The following is a 20,894-nucleotide window of genomic DNA, read 5'->3' on the forward strand; positions in this document are numbered from 1 at the left end:
GCTGCCGAGGGAGGGGGGGAGAAGATTGGGGATGGGGCTGCTGAGGGAGGGGGAAGAAGATCGGGGATGGGGCTGCCGAGGGAGGGGGGGAGAAGATCGGGGATGGGATCGGGGATGGCGGATGCGGGGAGGACGAGCGAGCAGGCAGGGGCCTATGGGGAGGGATCAGCAGCGGGTGGGGGGGCTAAATTAAAAAAAACCCTTACCTTCTCCGCAGTCTTCGGGCCGCACATGGCCCCTTTAAACTGAAAAAAAAATGGCGGACGCTGCAGGGATCGCGAGGTCCCTGTGCATCCAGCGTCTGGAAGCCCCGGGCGCGTGCACTAACGTCAGCGCGCCGTCGCCCCGCCTCCCTGCCGGCTTATACCGGCGGGTCTAGCAAAGCCCCTAGATGCCAACATCAATACAGTACCAGAGGAGGCATCTGGCGCATCGTCTGGTCTGGTTTTGTGGTATCAGTTTCAATTCTTGCGGCCTAAGAATGTGGACAAGGTGTCTGGAGGGGTTCACTCAACTACCTGTGTCATTGACCCATGCCCATCTTGGCTTCTTACAACAAGCTGAAGGAAATTGAGTGGGGATTTCCACAAAAGTGTTTCCAGCTGGTCACACTGAAATTATATCAATTACTGCCCACTTGCAAATGTCCCCTTTTGGGACAAGATGCTTGTGAGCATATTTATTTTTTATTTATTTTATTTATGACATTTATATACCACCCCATAGCCAATTCCAGGTCCTGTTGTATGAAACAGATTATCAGAGAGCTTCAGCTATTAGGTGGTATAGAAATGTAATAAATAAAATAAATCTAGACCCATTTCCATTCAGATTTAGATTGCAGTTCAGCAGTGAAACAACCTTGGTCACCCTGATGGATGATCTCCATTTGGAGAGAGACAGGGGAATTGCAACCTGTTGATTCTCCTTGGGATGTCCTCCCCGGGGAAGCATGTCTGGAGCTGACACTGTATTCTTTCTGGTGCTAGGTTTTAAAAAAACTTTTTTTACTTGCTCTGTAAATGTGTGGCATATAATAGTTGCTGGATGAGTGCAATATCAGGTGCAGACTTGCATGTGTGAAGCAACCACTACAGGTCACGCACCACGGAGACAGCTTTCCTGTCCTCGTAAGCACAATAGTTTCTCCTGAAGAAACCAATCTTATTTTCAGCTAATAGTTTTCATAGGAGATGTCACTGTGTGATGTAGGTGTATATGTAGGTGTACTTAAGTCTCTTTGACTGTTTAGACCAGTGGTTCTCAACCTTCCTAATGCCGTGACCCTTTAATATAGTTCCTCATGTTGTGGTGACCCCCAACCATAAAATTATTTTCATTCTTCTCTACATGATCCATTGTCATGGGATGGTTTGCTAATGAAAATAATACATAACAATAGCTTTAATAATACAAAAGATGATACATGACATAGTTCAGTCAATACAGTTTCCTAAGACCATCGGAAATATGTGTTTTCCGATGGTCTTAGGCGACCCCTGTGAAAGGGTCATTCGACCCCCAAAGGGGTCCCGACCCACAAGTTGAGAACCGCTGGTTTAGACTGTGGACTTAATAGCAACAACAAGGGTATTTTAAATTGTTGTAGTTTCAGCTGGTTGAAAAGTTATTCCTCTCAATGTTATATATTTTTCTTGAATATTGTTTTAATTGTATTGTAGAATCATTATTATTTTGCGTATACTGCCCTGAGATCTTTTTTTGGGGGGTAGGGTAGGGGATGAAGGTGCAGTCTATAAATTCTTTAACCGGCCAAACAAATCAATACGAGGGTGCGTCAGTGCTAACCACTAGCGGATTTGTTTGGGTTGATTAGTTGATCTTAAAATTGGGTGAAAAGATCCATTTCCTGCTATGATGTTGCAAATTTAAACTCTGTGGATGCGTAAAATCTATGACAAAGCTGTAGGATGTTTACTCATCGGCGTGGTGACAATGATGTAGCTTTGTCCTTTCAACATAGGTTTTGAGACAGAGTTGACATCACATTTCCCTCTTTTCTACCAAGGCTGCAATCCTCGCACACTTACATGGGTGCAAGTCCCATTGAAGTCAGTGGGACTTGCTTCTGAGCAGACATGCATAGGATAGCACTGTAAGATGGGCAGCAGCTCAGTCCACCTCTCAGTTGAGCTGACTGTGGAACTAATCTAGTTATCCATACTTTTAAAACCTTCAGTGAGGGGTGCTGATCCTGGCCCATTCATTATTTTAAATAGTTGGGAGGAGGCAACTTCCTCGGGCCTTTACTCCAATAGCACTTATTGGGTAGCAGGCAGTGAAGGACACATGCAGTCAAATTATATGGGTTAAATATGGCCACAGCTTTATTTGTTGCTGCTTACAGAGTCTGGCAAGGCATAGGGCACAGATTGAGACCTGCTATGGCATGGACCGTTCACATGCTCCCCTTTTCCCTCTGCCATGGGAGCAGCATACAGCCCCAGAGCTGGGCAGTAGCATTGGCTTCTCCCCTTTGGGTTCTTGCATGGGGACTCCCCTTTCGTTGGGGTATAGGGTACCCATTTGTCCCCCAACTTAAATCAGGCTCAGTGCCTACCATGCCCCAGCTAACTGGTTGTGACTGTAGAATAAGACAAGAACAAACAAAACAACGTAACATTTTGCCAACATATTGCTATGAGGAAGGCAAAAACCCCGGGGTTGGCAATTGACGATTGCATACTTCAGGTAAAATTCCTTCCCAGCCCTGTCAACCAGTGGCAAACTGGTTACCAGTGCAACCATTTCTGGGAGGGTGGTCCCAAAACCGCTCTGCCTGGAGCTACAAAGATGCCTGCCTTTTATTCCTTGGGAACGGACCAGAAAGGAGACTTCCTTGCTTCAGTCCTCTTTCCAAGGCTCTTCCTATCAGAGCCAACCAGAAATGCTGATTGGCTTATTCAATGTTCCCTGCTTGCAGAGGCCCTGTGCAGCATCCTGGGACCCCATGCGGTCTACTAGACAGCCACATAGCCCCAGATTCACAGTGGTCGATTTCTTCTCCTCCAGCCACTCTCATGTTGGTGCAAATGGATTCCTAGATAAACTGGGATGTGGGCTTTCAACAGTGGCACCAAGGCACCAAGTTTCCGAAACTACCGGGGAATTTAACCCCACCTCTTCCATCTGGCACTTTGATACCAAGTAAAGATTACTTTTTCAGAGAACTTGTGGGGCTCTGCTGAATGGTGGAATTTTCCTGGTCTTTGTTTTGCATGTTGTTATGTTGTCTTAACATGCATTTGATTTGATAGTGAACCACTGTGTGGGCCTCTTTTGGTTCAAACGTTGTGATGAAATATTTAAATAATAATTCACAAAACAATGTTTAAATATTCAAATCAGCTCAGACTAACAATCTCCCCCCCCCCCCCCATGTCTGCACTCACCACTGACCACTTCAGGCTGTTTTCAGTGGATCTTATGTATGTCAAACTCTTGATGAGAATCCATCATTGGTCATGTCTCCGACTGGCCCACTTTTCAAAGTTTCTCAGGATGCAAAGAGGTGCAGTTTAGATCAAGCTATTCACAAGATAGGTTCAACATGTGCAGGTGGTTGGTTGTGTGGATTAGACCTTAGGGTGAGCATGTATATAGTGATGTGTGGGCATCATTTGAATGGAAGGCAGCTGGCAAGTGTTCTGGGGACCAGAGAAATGAACACTGGCCAGATCTACACCTTGTGTCAAATCACTATGAATGCAGAATAAAAAGCAGGATGTAACACTATGAAAGCGGTATATGGAATGTGGATTTTGCCCCAACAGTTGTCAGTGCACTTCAATAACGCTATAAAGCAGTAGTGTAGATCTAGCGAGGCTCAAGGGAAGCTAGCAGCAACAGAGGCATAAGAGTGGGGCATGAGTGATTAGGTAAAGACAAAGGGTGTGAGAGGGATCATATAAAAGAGGGTGAGGGTGGAGATTGGAAGGTGAGGAGAGCCCCTTCTGTCATAGGAGTGAAGCCAGTGGATTGAAGGGGCACTGAATGAGGGTGGTTTTGCCTTACTTCTTTGACAGTGCCTCCCCTTCGTAGGCTTGGGATGTGTTATTTTGCCCCCTCTTTCCTCACATGCCTTTTCACAGGGGCCACACCAGGGAGTTCATAGCAGTCCCAATGTGGCCTTCTGGAATGCAAAGGCCGCAAACAGCTGAAAGTGAGACATGCAAGCATCATTCGGGGAATGCAACGTTGGGAACTTTCTTGCACGTGTGAAACCACTGTTACAGGTCAAGCACCAGAGAGACAGCTTTCCTATCCCTGTAAGCGCCATAGTTTCCACTGGAGAAATGATTCATATGCACAGCTGCTAGGCGTCTTGAGAGAAGTCACTGGGTGCTGTTTGCGTATCTGTGGCTTGACACTTCACTCTCATTGACTTCAGTGGTCGGGCTGGGGACTGAACTTGCAACACAAGCTTCCTTTGACTCTCCGGCTCTTCACAGACTAGTCCTGTGATGACAGCAGCTACAGGGGGATGCAAAGTTAGCGATCCATGTGTCAAGGACTAATAAACATGTTTTCATCCCTGGAGTAGCGTGCACCTTTTTGGGAGCTGATATAGTGCAATGAAGAGCTTAAGATCTTATTTTATTTTGTTGCTTTTGGTTTAACTTTACACATGGAGCTCCCCTTACACAGTATAGCAGCCTGTGGCTGCAAAACAGGAAGCTTTAGTGACAGTTGCATAGGAGAGCTGTATTTTCTCATGGCGCTTCATATAAATCAATTCTAATTTTACGCTTCAGCTACTTGCTTCCCCATTAGCTGTGTGCATGTGTTTGAAAGATTCCATTCTATGCTGTGATACCACCGCTGCCGCCTCTTCCTCCTCCTCCTCCTCCTCCTCCTCCCCTCCCTCTCCCTTTTCTACACATGTTGCAACACAATCTGAAATTTCCTCCTTTCTTTCCTTCCTGCATTTCTTGCAGGTTCCTTTACGTCAGAAGACAAGGAAGAAAAATCAAGGTAATGAGATCTTCCTTTTGTTCCTCTTTTGGTTAGTGTGTTATTGTGCTCGCGCAAAGTGGAGGTTTTTATTGTCGCTGCATTGTTTCATTGGTTGTGGGCAGCTCATATTATTCTGCTTAGTTTTGAATTGATCCAGGGAGAAAACAATGACAGGCTCTGCATTTGGACTAAGCTGTTTTGGTATGTCAATAACGGTCTCTCTCTCTCTCTCTCTCTTTCTCTCTCTTTTTCTCTCTCTCTCTCTGTGTGTGTATGTGTGTGTATCTGTGACAGAAAGAGACAGACAGACAGAGAGGGAGACTGTTTTGCTTTGTTCATTGGTAATCTGTTCTGACTCTGGCTCAAAAAGATAATTTTCTGAGCAGTCTAATAGATCTACAATTGCCAAAGTCTGTGTGTATATAGTTACGTTAAGCATAAAATCCAGTTGCTGATTTAATTTTGACGTTCTCAAGCTTAATTTTGACTGATTTAACTTTACTGACCTTTCTGATTCAGGAAGGCTTATAGATGATATTTAGAAGAGAGAGAAAATAATATTGTTCTGCCTGGTGTGTGGTTTTTTAAAAGTGGCACTTGTTTCAATTTCACAGGAATTTATGCCATGAGCCGTCGAAGAATCTCGTGTAAGGACTTGGGACTAGCAGATTGTCAGGGATGGCTATACAAGAAAAAGGGAAAAGGAGGCTTTATTGGCAACAAATGGAAAAAGTTCTGGTGTGTCCTGAAGGCATCGTCATTATACTGGTACAGCAATCAACTGGTAAGCACATTAAACCTCTTAATTTGCGGAGGTACATATAATCAAGGGCTGGCTTCTCTCAGCAATATCCCTATGTAAAATTCCAGGATGTATCAATTTTATGTGCTTGGGCTGCTAAGAGGAGGGGGCAGAGTTAAACCAGTAAGGGAGTTATTTTATTATTATTATTATTATTATTATTATTATTATTATTATTATTATTTATTGTATTTTTATACCGCCCAACAGCTGAAGCTCCCTTTCACTTTGTTTTGTTTAAAATCTCCTGTATTGAAAATGCTAGCTGAACTGAACGATAATGTCAGAATGTATACGTCAGCCTTCACTGAGCTTGTGCCTTCCCAAGCTTTTGTACTACAACTTCTACCATCACTGACCAGTAGCCATGCTGGCTGAGGCTGATGAGACTTGTAGTCCAAAACATCTGGAAGGTGCCAGGTTAGGGGAGGACACATACGTACATTGTATTCATTTCTGCCAGCCTGCCTGAGAAAAATTCTCGGGCCATAAAATATAAGTGGGCAATTTCTCTTGCTTCTTACCTATTAGTCCACTTACTCCTCTTCTCTGTGTTTGATTCAGCAGAAGGGATTGCAGTAGATTTTTTTTAAAAAATGTATTACATAAGAATGATTGCAGAGTCCACACCCTCTACCCCATCACATTCTCTAGCTCACTTTGCTAGCTATCCTTTTGTAGTCATACTCGACTTCTAGATCACACAATGCTAGAAAATCTTCTGGGAGAGGGTTTTTGTTTTGTTTTTCTTTTACTGTCTAAAGGCCTGTTACAATCTGGGTGAGCCCCGAATGGGCAGGAGGAACCACCAGATCACTCCCCTTTCTGAACTGTTTGCAAAGCCCTTTGCAAATAAAGATCTGTCTGACCTGAACACTGCATTCGTTGTGAAATCCGTAGCATAAGTGTCTTCTGTTGGTTTCCTTTCGTTGAAGTTGCTTGGATGAAATTCAGTTGTTGCTATCTGAGGATGTGGACAGAGTTCTTGGAGCTGCCCACCTTGCCCCTACGTGTCGTTACCCCTTGCCCCGTTGTGCGTAATAATATGCAGCCAAGAGAGATGGGCCAGATGTATCAGGGAAGTGATGTTTCTTTGATAGACAGGACAAGTTATACTAAGGCTTTTGTTAACGAAACCATTCCTTGAGCTGGGCAATTTTAGGCTGGTCTCCCATTTGATTTTTTTTTTTTTTTTTTTTTTTTTAGAAATTCTGCTTGTACTTGTAGTTGTGGAACATCTCCAGGTACTCTTGAATGATACTGGATATTTGGATCAATTTCAGTCTGTGGATTTTAATCCATCTAGGGAACGGAAATTGCCCTTTTTGCCTTTGATGGGAGATAGACAGAAGGAGCGCGACCATGTTGTTTCTCCTGGACCTCTCAGCAGCTATTAATAAAACCAAACGTAGTATCTTTCTGGACCACCTATTAAGATTGAAAGTTGAAATGGTTCTGCTCCGACCTGATAGGGATGAACAAAATTGACAGTTTTGGTTTTGGTTAGTTTCTTATTTCCCCAGTCTTAAATCTCAGATTTGAGAATTTCTCCATTCTTAAGTTGTTTGTCCTGAACACTGAGATTTTTGTTTTAGAAATTTGCATGAAAATCCATAAACATTTTCTCTTTTGTAGGCATTTTTGCTTAATAAACGTATCTTTGCAAACAGTTTTCCTAATATAATGCATATTTTACAATTATTTTCTCTGATATGTACATTTTTGTATGAGTTTTTTGATGGGAGAACTCCATTGCAAAAAAAAAAAAGTGTGAATTTTTCAAGGATAACTGCGTTTGGGTTCACATGATGGTTCAAAAATGTCAAATTATGCATTGAAATAGGTACTGAACAAATTTCTCCCCCATCCCTATTACCTGATAATAAAGTGCTAGGAGAAATGCTGTCCTGCGCCAATAGGAAACACTCATTTTTATGTTGGACATCCCAAGGTTTGATTTGGTCTTCTATGCTATATAGCTCACATGATATAAGTGAACAGTGGTCATCACAGGATTTGGGGAGCAGTGTCCTCCAAATACTGAGTATACTATTTTTGTCCTCAAAATACTGAGGACACCAATTCTACTTTGTCTTCTTCTTGTAATCTAGCGGCTCATCTACACCAAGCAGGATATTCTACTATGAAAGTGGTATGAAAGAGGTATATAAAAGGCAGGAGCCACTCTCCTGCTTTATAGCGATATTGAAGTGCACTGCAAGATCTACACTACTGCTTTATAGTGGTACTGAAGTGCACTGACAACTGTTGCGGCCCATGACACAGCTACACGAAGCAGGAAATAACACTAGGAAAGTGGTATGAAAGCAGTATATGGTATGTGTCAATGGGCCCCAACAGTTGTCAGTACACTTCAATACTGGTATAAAGCAGTAGTGTGGCTCCTGCCTTTTATATACCACTTTCATAGTGGAATATCCTTCTTGGTGTAGATGAGCCCTAGGTGTGGTTGCAGCTTCCCTGAACAAATTCTGAGGACATGAAGGGATAGTTTATTGCTAGTTTGTGGAGGCTGGTTTATTGTTGGCTTCCTCTTACTTTTATTGCTATATTTGTAGATGGTTTAAAATTTTGTCATCAACTGTTTCAGAGATTTTACTTAAAGGCAGGACAGAAGTAAAATAAATAAACCAACAAAATAACAAACAGAGAAGTTTGGAGATGTTAATGGGAAGTCCAATTGACAATGGAGAACGTGACTTGCTTGTTATGGATGAGGTCTCACTCTCCCTTAGGAGCCAAGTGCTCAGTTTGGATGAGCTCATGATATTTACATCACTCCTGGTGATTTCTGTGGCCAAGAGTGCTTTTTCTCCAGTGTAGGCTGCAGTACATTTAGGCTGCAGTTATACATGCCACGGTAAGAGCCTGACGGGATTATTATAATGAACTCTATGTGGGCTTGCCCTTAAAGGCTGTTTGGAATATAATAACCCACAGGGTTCACATTTCCCCACTATTGAAAGAGCTATACTGGTTACCAATTAAAGAGTTTCTGGATGCCATTTAAGGTGTTGATTTTGATCTTTAAAGTCCAAAGAGGGCTAGGCAACGTGGTGCCTTTCAGATGTTTTGGACAACAACTCCCATAATCCCAGCTATGCTGGTTGGGGCTGATGGGAGTTGTAATCCAACACATCCAGAGAAGACCAAGCCTGGGTCTGGCATTCCTCAAAGAATAACTGCTTCCATATTCAAGGGCCCACATTTCCATTTGCCACCTTTGCTGTGGCATGTTTCGTAGCAAATATGACTATCAAAATATGACTACTAGTCATGATGGTGATATATAAATCCTCATGTATTAAAGACAGTTTGCCTACGTACACCAGTTGCTGGCGAACATGAGTTGCAGGCAGTTATCACACTCATGTCCTGCTTGTGGGCTTCCAGAAGTATCTGGTTGACCACTGTGTGAGCAGAATGCTGGACTAGATGGGCCCTTGGACTTATCCAACAAGACTCTTCTTATGTTCTTAAGTGTTCGTTGCTTTGTGATAAGGAAGATAAGAATATCTTCTCTAGCTTGGAGCTCTGAAGGGACAGGAATCAGTCCTGCAGTTGCACTGAGCTCCAATGGGCTCAGCACAAGAGTGGGGAAGATTACTGTCCCAGGGGTGGCACCCCTCTCCAGTTCCAAACAATAGAGGAAATTTGGGACTGGTGTTTTGGCAGTGGGCAGCTGAAAAGTTCAGAGCCGCTTGGCCACCCACCTCCAAAATGAGACTCAACTTTTCTGTCCAGCTCTGGAGGAGAATGTTGAGGCGGATGGTGTTGATAGTACACAGTCAAGGCATTCTGAACACCTCAGCTGCCCACCACTAACAGTCCAGTCTCTCCTCCCAACTCCAAAAGCTTGAACCTGGTGAATGGATTGCCCATGGCCTCCCACAGAAGTGTAGAATTAAATCAGAGGCTAATGCTGCTGCAATCCTATGAAGACTTCCCCAGGAGGTATCTCCATTGGACACTGGAGAGAAAAGGCAAGACCAAATTTTGGCTTGGCTACTAAGGTCAGCCAAAAATTTGTGGACCCCCTGCCCATATGAATCCCCTGTTTTGCTCAGATCCACAAACAAAGTCTTGCTCTTTATGAAATTGCTTCCCCGCACAGCACTGTCCACACATAAGGGGCAAGTTAAAAATAAGCACGTCTCAGCAAAAAATAAACCTGTAAATTGAGACTTTATGACACTCCTGTTGTGTAAGGCAGATGAGCAGAATCCCCTTGTCTCCCACACAGTGGAGAAGAGTGAATTTCTTCCTTCAGCTGGCTGACCTCAAGCTTCCTAATACCCAGCACAAAATATGGATTTGAACTTAAATAACCTTCCAATCGCATACGTATTTCTTGTGTTCAAGAGACTCAAGCTTATCAAGTGTGGAAAGGAAAATGTTTCCCAAGAGCTGCCTGAATGCGCAGGAAATAATGTGACTTCTGAGTCAGTGGAGAACCCTACAATGTGCCTCTGCCGAGGGCCTTGTTTTCACAAACAAGCCTGTAGGGTGGTCACTAATGTTATTGGCAAAAAAAGTGGACGCATTAACAAAAAAGACAACAAAAGAAGATATTGATTTGCATGCAATTTGCATATGCTAATTGATTTGAATAGATGCAAATTTAGAAAGAATATAATTTAAATAGAAATGCAGTACATTTCACCACAGTGTAGGTTGTGACCAGATGTCCTGTGTGCCCTGCTCAGTCTTTGGTCCAGGTGCTGCTGCTGGTCAGCTGACAGCCCCTGCTCTCCTTTCTTATGGTTCTGGAACTTCATCCTGGGCATGGACCAGGCAGATGTTCAAATAGAGGATACCTTATTTATTTATTTATTTATTTATTTATTACATTTCTATACCGCCCAATAGCCGAAGCTCTCTGGGCGGTTCACAAAAATTAAAACCATAATAAAACAACCAACAGGTTAAAAGCACAAATACACAATACAGTATAAAAAGCACAACCAGAATAAAAACCACGCAGCAAAATTGATATAAAATTAAAATACAGAGTTAAAACAGTAAAATTTAAATTTAAGTTAAAATTAAGTGTTAAAATACTGGGAGAATAAAAAGGTCTTCAGCTGGCGACGAAAGGAGTACAGGGTAGGCGCCAGGCGGACCTCTCTGGGGAGCTCATTCCACAACCGGGGTGCCACAGCGGAGAAAGCCCTCCTCCTAGTAGCCACCTGCCTCACTTCCTTCGGCAGGGGCTCACCTTGGAATACAGGATGGTCTTCTGGCAGCCCTTCGAACAGAGGACTGTCCTCTGTAAAAGAGGACATATGGCCAACCTACCCTGTGCAGCAGGGAAGATCGTTTTGGTGCTTTGAACTGAAGCTATGGTTTGGGTTTCACTTCCAGATTAGGTGTTGCACCTGTCATTTAGTTGCTAAACAAAGAGCATTTCTGTTGTGTGGTCCTTTGGTGCCGGAGATAGTGGATAGGACTTAGAGAAAACTTTAAGAACTATGGGAGCCCTTGCTCTTCATGGATGTGTGTGTGGATGTATCAATTTTTGGCCAAACAGAGTTTAAATGTTCCAAAGCCTGGCTAGATCTACACTATTGCTTTATTGAAGTATTGAAATGCACTGATAACTGTTGGGGTGCATTGCACATTCTGTATACCACTGTGATAATGCAATGTCCTGGTTTTTATTCCACATTATCTCATATACTGCAACAAATGTTATTGTGTGTCCTACAAGCTATAAATGCACTAGAGGGATATAGTGTTACTATGATTGGATCATAATGATATGAAACAAGGTGTAGATTTGGACCCTGTTTGACCAGTAATGAAAGTTGGGCTAAAGAAATTGGAGAACCTTTCCCAACTTAGTGCTTTTTAGATGTTTTGGGCTACAGCTCCTATCAGTCCTAGTCAGCATGGCCAATGATGGGCATTCTAGTCCCAAACATCTGGAGGGAACCAGGCTGGGAAAGGCTGTACACAGCCTATGAGCTGTGTAGAACTCCAAGCAGTCTTGGCTGACGCAGTTTTTTTAGACCCATTTCAAACCGGCTTCAGAGCAGGATACGGAGTTGAGACTGCTGTGGTCGCCTTACCAGATGATCTACGCCTGAGTATTGTCAGGGGGAGTGTGTCCCTGCTGGTATTTTTGGACCTCTCAGCGGCTTTTGATACCATCGACCATGGTATCCTTCTGGATCGCCTGAGGGGATTGGGAATTGGGGGCACTGTGCTTCAGTGGTTCCGGTCCTACCTCTCGGGCAGGTACCAGATGGTGATGCTTGGGGATAGCTGTTCCTCAAAGAAGGAGCTGCCGTGTGGCACAAGGTGCCATCCTTTCCCCAATGCTATTTAATATTTACATGATTATCCAGAGGCATGGGGTGGGGTGCTATCAGTATGCTGAAGACACCCAAATATATTTCTCTATGCCTTCGACAACAGCGTCAGCTAGGGATAGTGTGTCTCCTCTGAATGAATGCTTAGAGGCGGTAATGGGCTGGATGAGGAAAAACAAACTGAAGCTGAATCCAGACAAGATGGAGGTGCTCGCTGTCAAAGGCCGTAACCTAGGTTTGGAGGTGTGTCAACCGGTTCTGGATGGGGTTACACTCCCTCTGAAAGACTGCGTTCGCAGCTTGGGGATGCTTCTGGTTCCGTCACTCCAAATGACAGCCCAGATAGATGTGACGGCCAGGAGTGCCTACTATCAGCTTCTGCTGAAACGCCAGCTGCGCCCCTTCCTAGAGTCGGAAGACTTAAAGACGGTTGTGCACACGCTGGTAACTTTGAGGCTCAACTTCTGCAATGCGCTCTACATAGGGCTACCTTTGTGCCTAGTCCAGAAACTTCAACTAGTTCAAAATATGGCAGCCAGGTTGGTCACTGGTACACCTAGGGGTGACCACATCACACCAGTCTTAAAATTTCTTCACTGGCTGCCCATTAGTTTCCGGGCAAAGTATAAAGTGTTGGTTATTACCTTTAAAGCCCTACATGGTTTGGGTCCAGGCTACCTGCAGGATCGCCTTCTCCCATACAATCCGCCCCACATACTCAGGTCCTCTGGGAAGAATTTACTCCAGCCAACAAAAACAAGGCTGACAACTATTACCCAGAGGACCTTTTTTTCTGCCGCTCCCAGTTTGTGGAATGGCTTGCCGGGAGAGATTCATCAAATTCTTCCAGAATTCAAGAAAGCCATAAAGACTGATCTCTTCCGGAAGGCCTACCCAGCTGAATTTTAAGATGCCTTTTTTAATGGTGTGCTGCTTTTAATGATGCACTGGTTTTAAATGTTTGAATTAGTTTTATGTATTTTATGGTGTTTTTATTTGTGTTGTACCCCGCCTTGATCCAGAGGGAGAGGCGGGTAACAAATAAATAGATGATGATGATGATGATGATGATGATGATGATGATGATTGTCAAATAAAACCTCCATATTCTGATATGGTAAACATTGAGCTCCATCACACCTACCTTCCCCCCCCCCCCCCGCTTTGAGTCCGTGGTTTCCCCCTCTGTTTCCTTAGCGAGTCTAGCGCTGGGCACTTTCATGTCTGTGCATTGTTGTGCTCTTTCAGCTCATGTATCTTTTCACCTGGAGTGCTACTGTGCTGGTGAAATCTTCCTTCCTTCCTCTAAAGTTCTCATTCCCCCTGCAGTTAATTTTTTTGTTGTTTTTAATATTTTTAAAATATTTTAATGATTTTATTTCTGGGCAAATACAATAGTATGGCAACCTGAAACTGTGCAATTACTGCACCCAATTGGAGTGTCTAATGTCTCCAAAATTATCTGACAATTGTGTGTGTGTGTGTGTGTGTGTGTGTGTGTGTGTGTCTTTCTTAATTGAACATCTCTATATTTGGAAGAGGTGAGTGGGGTGAGGGGTAGCTTTGATAGTGACTTCTGTGGCTAACCAAAATGCTTACATCTGCATGATTTTTAAAGATAAAGAGATGAAACCTGGCATGGTGATAGCTCTTAAGGATGGCTTTAGCTGTGCCAAGTTTAAATCAGTTCCATTCATGCCTTGATTTTTAGGATTTTTTTATTTCCCCCTCACCTCAAACCATTCTTTGAATAATCCATCAATGCAAAATTCCACCTGTTTGCATTTGTGGAGGATCTGTTTTCCTTTTGAATTTCTTTTGGTGGTGTTTTGAGCTTACTTTCTCATTGCAAAGAGGCCAAGGATACTGTGCGTATCTTTTCTTTCAAAACACATCTCTCCATCACTCTGCAGCCACTCCTTGATCTGAAAAGGTCCTATGGGGAGGAGTGAACTCATGATGTCTTTCCCTGGGCTTCAATTGAAATGGGGGAAGCTGGGGAGGCTGCAGAACATATGAACAGAGAGATGGTTATATAATAAAATACAGGACATTAATACAAACTCCTTGCCTCCTATAACTGAGGTAAGTAGAAGAACCCCACCAAAATATTCTTCTCCTTAGAATATTCCCCCCCAAAGCAATTTCATTTCTATCAAACTGAAAGAGAATGATTAAAAAAAATGTGGAATTGTGGGCAACTTGTGGCCCTCCAGATGTTTTGGCCTGCAACTCTCATCAGCCCTAGCCAGCATAGCCAATGGTGAGGCATGCTGGGAGTTGTAGGCCAAAACATCTAAAGGGCCACAAATTGCCCACCTTTCCAATATGCCCTCCTTTGTAAGCATCCCAGTAAACCAGCTAACTCCTGTTAGAAACAAAGCACTGGCCATAAACCCAGGAAGGACATTTCACCCTCTTCTGCCCTCTCAAACTGACTGCCTTCATCCATAGTTTAAAAGTTCAAAAGCTTCCTCTGCAGACAAAAGTTCACCAGCACCACTCGACACCTGCTGTTTTCTGTGGTTTTGGGGGCATGGTGGTGGTGGTGGCTGACACTGACTGTTTCGTTAGGGCTCTGGGACAGCCCCTTGCCCACTTGAATGCACAGCTCGGGTTATAAGCCGAGCGTTTGGAGACAATGCACTGATGCATCTGTGGGGGCAGGGATTCTATTCGAAGAAATGATGCTCATCTTCCCATTGTCATTCTTACTTTGCATATTTCCATGTGACGGCAGGTCATATTTTTAGGATGCAAGAATTCTGCTCATCCTTGAGCAACCTCTTTAGTTGCCCAGAGATGCAGGGGAGTGTAACATAGCAACAGCAGGTTGGTGTGGTGTGTCTGCTCATTTACCAGTAAGCTCGGAGAGATCATAAGTATTAGTTAGGTTTTGAAATGCATTCAGCCAACACCTCGGTCCCCCCTCACATGCTTGCCCAATTAATTCTCCAGTGGGATGCAGACTTGGACCAGCAGGGGGTGGGTGAGGAGAAGACCCAGGTGGGTTGATGGGGTGGGTTGAAAGGAAGATCAACGCTGGTTCCAGACAGAGGGCTCTTAGTGCTACAAATCAAAAGACATTGTGCACTTTTTCTATTGTTTCTCCCTTAATGGATTTTTTTTCTGGTAAGAAAAAGGTAGCGACGCTGCCAAATTTCATAATTAGTTGGCTCAAAACTAATCCACTCATAATGCTCACCTTGGTAGCCCGCCTGGACTGATGTATTACAAATTTGCTATTAAGTTTGGAATTGATTGGCGCTTCAAAGCATGTGCAATCTGCATCCTTTCTGTGCATACATTGAGTAGGATGGTTTAACCCTTTAATGATCCAGTGCATCCGCCGCTGCTTCCCTCATCTTCCCAAGATGCACTTTGATGTTGTGCATGTGCAAAAACTCGTATACACCGAATGAGATCTCATATTAAAGGAGAACCCTAATCTGAGCTCACAAGAATGAATTTGTTCCTTTCCAAAGAAATCATGAATTCACTTGGAGCAAATTTGCCCATTGCTAGGAAAAAAAATGGAAAAAGCAGTGTAAAATCATGGGAGGGTTACAAATGCAACATGCTATCATCTGGACCCTTTGTCAAATTCTATGAATGAAGCAGGGGGCATGTCTACACAAAGGGTTTGCCCTGGGGTGGCTTCGCAGTAGCAGCACACCATGCGAAGCCATCGGGAGCAAACCCTGGAAACTCCGCTCCAGAAAAGTCAGGAATGCAGCGAAGATGTTGTTTGACTACAACACTTATCATTCCTCACTATTGGCTATGCTGTCCAGGGGCTGATGGGAGTTGCCCCAAATTTCCCCACTCCTGCTTTACAATATAGTTCTCAAGTAGAAAGAAGTACTTTCTATTATAAGGAAATCTATCTGAAGTCCAGTCTATTTTCAATCTATCCCAACATAGATCAATAATGTGTCATACTTTCATGTTGGCTTCTTTTGTCTTAGGCAGAGAAAGCCGAAGGATTCCTCAGCCTTCCAAACTTCACAGTGGATCAAGCAACAGAATGCAAGAAAAAGTAGTAAGTCTGTCTCTTTTCCTGGAGCTTTGAGAAGATTTATTTATTTATTTATTTATTGATTACATTTTTATACCGCCCAATAGCCGAAGCTCTCTGGGCGGTTCACAAAAATTAAAACCACAATAAAACACCCAACAGGTTAAAAGCACAATTACAAAATACAGTATAAAAAGCACAACCAGGATAAAACCATGCAGCAGAAATTGATATAAGATTAAAATACAGAGTTAGAACAATAAAATTTAAATTTAAGTTAAAATTAAGTGTTAAAATACTGAGAGAATAAAAAGGTCTTCAGTTGGCGACAAAAGCAGTACAGTGTAGGCGCCAGGCGGACCTCTCTGGGGAGCTCATTCCACAACCGGGGTGCCACAGCGGAGAAAGCCCTCCTTCTAGTAACCACCTGCCTTACTTCCTTTGGTGAAAAACTGTTGAAAAACTGAAATGAGAATATAAGAGCCCTGCTGGATCTTATGAAGGGTCCATCTAGTCTAGTGCCTGGCTTTCCACAGATGCTTATGTGAAACTCTCCAGCAGGGCATGAAGGGGGCATCCTTCCCTTCACCACTGTAACACAGTTTACATTTCAAATTGGTTGAGTATATTAGGGCATTGCAATCCACTTCATCGGATGCTATAAGTGGAACTGGAGACTGAGTCTGAAAAGGTTGGGAGGGTGCAATCCTATGCATGTTTAGACAAATAAAATAAAATAAAATAAAATAAAAATCCTACAATTCCCAGCATTCCCATGCTTGCTGGGGGATGCTAGAAGTTGTCAGACTTATTTGGTCTAAACATGCATAGGATTGTGACCTTAAACAGGTAGATTTGCAGCAAGCATTCCATTCACTTAAAACAACAGTTACAAACCTCAAAATGTACTAAGGCCATAGCTTGACCTCAGGTTTATCCATGGATCGTCCAGTGGTCAAACCTGTTCATCTAGGTGCCACACAGGGGATCCAGTGCTCAGACAGGGGCGAACCCTGGATGATCCCAGGATAAACCTTAGGTCTAGCTGTGGCCTAAGAGTCCTTATAATGTGCATAGGAACCATAGCTCCTATTGAGTCCCTGATTAACACAATCAGCTTTCTTTATCATATCATGTACTGCAATCTCCCATTCCAAGTGAGCCCCTGATTTCAATTTCTTTAGAAATGTCACCCTGAGTTCCATGATAGTATGTCTTAAAGACAAATGTCTTTGGCCAATGTAAGTGGCTTTGCGGCACTTAATGCAGGAGATCAAATTCATGACTTTTGTCGATGCACGTGTATAGTTGCCCTAGATGTAATGGATAGTTCCATTGGGTCCTCTTACACTATCACTGGTGTTTATAAATGGGCACAATTGGCATTTAGGTTTATTGCAAGGTCCTTAGTCATGTAATTTCAGTTTTGAGATCATAAAAGTCTTGGATAGATTACCTGGCTTTATTTTTGAAAATGTTACAAAACACACATTTTTGAAAAACTAATATTTTCCATATTTATATGTATGACTATATGTGTTTGACTTTCCCCCCTAAGTGCCATGAAGATCACCCATGCACAGATCAAGACATTTTATTTTGCAGCAGAAAATGAGGAGGAAATGAGTAGGTAAGTAAAAGCAAATGTCCAACCTCCATCTCTTTCTGTTGCCCAAGAAGAGCCAGCTCTGTGTTTGACCTCTGTTCTTTCCATGGTTGTTGTCAGAATCATTAGTCTGGGCTCAATGAAAAAGTATCCAGCAAATGGAAGGATTCCTGCTCCAGAAAGCAGGGTGGCTGAACATGGCCCATGGACATGAAGGGCAAAGAATATATCAAGCATAACCTATCCTGCTTGGTGACTTGTGTTGAGATGCACAACATGTCACAGGGAGGAGGGGCCAATAAATGTCTTCAATCCTTCTTTCTCAGTGGAATAATTGTAACAGGCATTATACTTGATTCATAGGTTTGAGTGTGTCGTTTATTGTATTGTTAACTCAATTCCCAGTTTAAGATAATGTGGCTGGGTGACTAAGTGCAACTCTGTTTTATCACAACTTGGATATTTCGCTCTGTACAAATACGTATGCTTTCTTTTCAATTCCAGGTGGTTAAATAAACTAGGCATGGCTGTCCTTGACAAGCAAGCCAATAAAAAGAATGAAGAAGGTATGCTAACTTTATCATTGGAATCTCTTTCTCTCTCTCTCTCTCTCTTTCTCTCTCTCTCTCCACCTTTTGACCCTAGGACTTTTCTGGGATAAAACATATGCCACTAAATGCATCCAAAATACTCAGATTGGAAAGATTGGATTCTATTTGGTTAACAATTATGAACTTTTTGCAATATTGCAATGATTTCCCAATCATGCAGTTTGTACGATTGACATGGCTAATGGGAAGGCCAAAATGGGAACTATTGGCAGAGGCTTCTTCTTCTTCTTCTTCTTCTTCTTCTTCTTCTTCTTCTTCTTCTTCTTCTTCTTCTTCTTCTTCTTCACATTTATACACTGCCCCATAGCTGAAGCTCTCTGGATGGTTTACAAAGGTTTAAAACAGTGAACATTAAAAACAAATATACAAAATTTAAAACCATAAGAAGCATAAAATACAAACAAAATCAGACAATATCTGTTTAAAACAACTCTGGGCCAGATACAGACTGCAAGAGTTCTTCCTCCAGCCTGCCGGTTTCCTCCCCAGGCCCCAATCCCTCTAACCAGGCAAAAAAGTATTTTCTTTTATCAGCTACTGAAGGAAGTCTCTCTCAGTGCTAGGAAGGGAAAATGCATCCCCCAACTGTTCTGTGTGGATCAGCTATGGAGATGGGGCTGGGAAAATACCTGAGAGAGCGCCTTCTCCCTTACCAACCTGCCCGGTCACTGAGGTCATCCGAGGGCCTGCTCCTGGTGGTTCCACCTAGAGCCTTCAGCGTGGTGGCAACCCTCCTGTGGAATTCCCTGCCTCTGGAGGTCAGGCAGGCGCCAACCTTGTACTCCTTTCAACGCCTCCTGAAAACATCTTTATTCCAAGAAGCCTCTCTTTAACATGCAGCCTTGGATTTCTGTTTTTTGCTTCTTTTTAAATTTTGTTTTAACTGTTTTATCCTGTTTTTTTTTCTATTTTACCTTGTACACTGCTTTGAAATTTTTCAATAGGGAGTGCTATATAAATATTCTAAATAAGTAAATAAAAGTGTGTATGTATGTTTATGTATGAATTGTGTCTGTGAATGGTGTGTGTGAGAGTAGGGTGGCCACACCTACTTTGAGTTCTGCACATGCCCACTGTTGGCATGTGTTCCCCTGTGAGGTGATCTGGTCCTTGGGCCATGAAAAATTCTGTATCTTTGAACTAAATAATGGATGGGTTTAATTCTAAGATTTGTTTAGATTTCTGTTGCAGTACATGTGAATTTTTCATGGCTTTGCTATCTTCCAATGCCCAAAGTTTTGATATCTTCATATCTCCTGTGCATACCACGGCACTAGCCATCTACTGTAGTAAAGCAAGAGCAGAGGAAATGGCTAAATCCAGTGTGGTGTACTAAAGGGGGAAGTGAAAAAAGTTACATGACTTGGGTATTTCCTTCATGGGGCAAGCAAGTGGTCTGTGCTATGTGTTTCCCTTAAAATAAAGAATGAGAAGGAACCAAGACAGGTGGGACAGAACCAGTGGAAAGAGGAACCCAAATGAACAGAAAGAACAAAATGGAAAGTGAGCGACATTACAGACAACATTAGTTCTGGTCTGCCTAAGCCTTCTAAGTACCACATTCTGCTGATAATATAAATGTGGGCGGGGGAGGATTTTGATCCATGGTCTAGGATTGATAATATGGCTGCTGTGATGCATTCAGTGGATAGTCATCCATTGGCATACCTATGATCTTCCAGATCAAGTGCAAGCAACTTTTTTGGGCTGTAGGCACCTTTGGCAATTTCAGGAACTGTTCTGGGCACTACCACAAAATGGCTGCCATGGGAGGCATGGCAAAGGACAAAAGACTGAGTAGAATGCAGAAGTAGGGTCTCAGTCCCAACACACTTAACAGCTCCTTTGACATCATGGTTTTCGTCATCCACAGAAACCTATTTCACAGCAATTCCAGATGTTGGTAAGAAAGTGTGGTTTTTTTTAAGGTAGGGACCTTGGCAGATGAACAGAAAGGTGTCTGGGGATGCATTCATGCCCACAGGCACAATACTGCCTACCCTGCTCTAGGGTTACCACTTACTTTACTAATAGTAGACAAATATCACCAGTATTTAATATTTTGGTTAGATATTTTCAGAGAGAGTGAGAGAGCATGTGTACACACACACAAAAGGGAAATCCCTTGTTACGTAATAAACTCAATTTGTGTTCTTCTTTTTTTCTGTAGAATTAGACAAAATGCTATAGTTATTTAACCATAGGAAGTCTAGATATAACATGTCTCTTGAGAGACCTGTTCCACATGGGTTTGTTCATGCAAAGTGGCTTTTTATTGCCTTCCCAAATAGTAACATACCTTCCATCTTTCACTGCAACAGATTATGTAAGCAGAGAGGATTTTAAAAAGGCTTCTTGGGTTTTGTTTTGTTTTGCTATAAAGTGGGAAGGTGAAGGGGGAAAAAGAGAGAATTTGCTATTTAAGAAAGTTAGAACATACCCTATTTTGCACGACTGGATCAGGATGAATACATTTTGCTTTCATTTCAAGTTATCATGAAAAAGTATGTTTTAGTTTCAAAGTATTAAATATAACATTTTTAAC

General features: G+C 42.8%; 1 protein-coding gene across 1 annotated transcript in view; it reads left to right on the forward strand.

Annotated features, from left to right (window-relative positions):
* IPCEF1 (interaction protein for cytohesin exchange factors 1) overlaps positions 1 to 20,894 on the forward strand; it is a 59,369-nt gene that overhangs the window by 18,900 nt on the left and 19,575 nt on the right. Inside the window, exons 3-7 of the mRNA XM_063124525.1 lie at positions 4,959 to 4,995; positions 5,592 to 5,761; positions 16,083 to 16,156; positions 17,691 to 17,762; positions 18,243 to 18,304. Of these exons, the coding sequence (XP_062980595.1) occupies positions 4,959 to 4,995; positions 5,592 to 5,761; positions 16,083 to 16,156; positions 17,691 to 17,762; positions 18,243 to 18,304 (415 nt within the window). The remainder of the gene's footprint in view (positions 1 to 4,958; positions 4,996 to 5,591; positions 5,762 to 16,082; positions 16,157 to 17,690; positions 17,763 to 18,242; positions 18,305 to 20,894) is intronic.

This window comes from Elgaria multicarinata, chromosome 4 (assembly GCF_023053635.1).
Source record: "Elgaria multicarinata webbii isolate HBS135686 ecotype San Diego chromosome 4, rElgMul1.1.pri, whole genome shotgun sequence".
Lineage (NCBI taxonomy): Eukaryota > Metazoa > Chordata > Lepidosauria > Squamata > Anguidae > Elgaria > Elgaria multicarinata.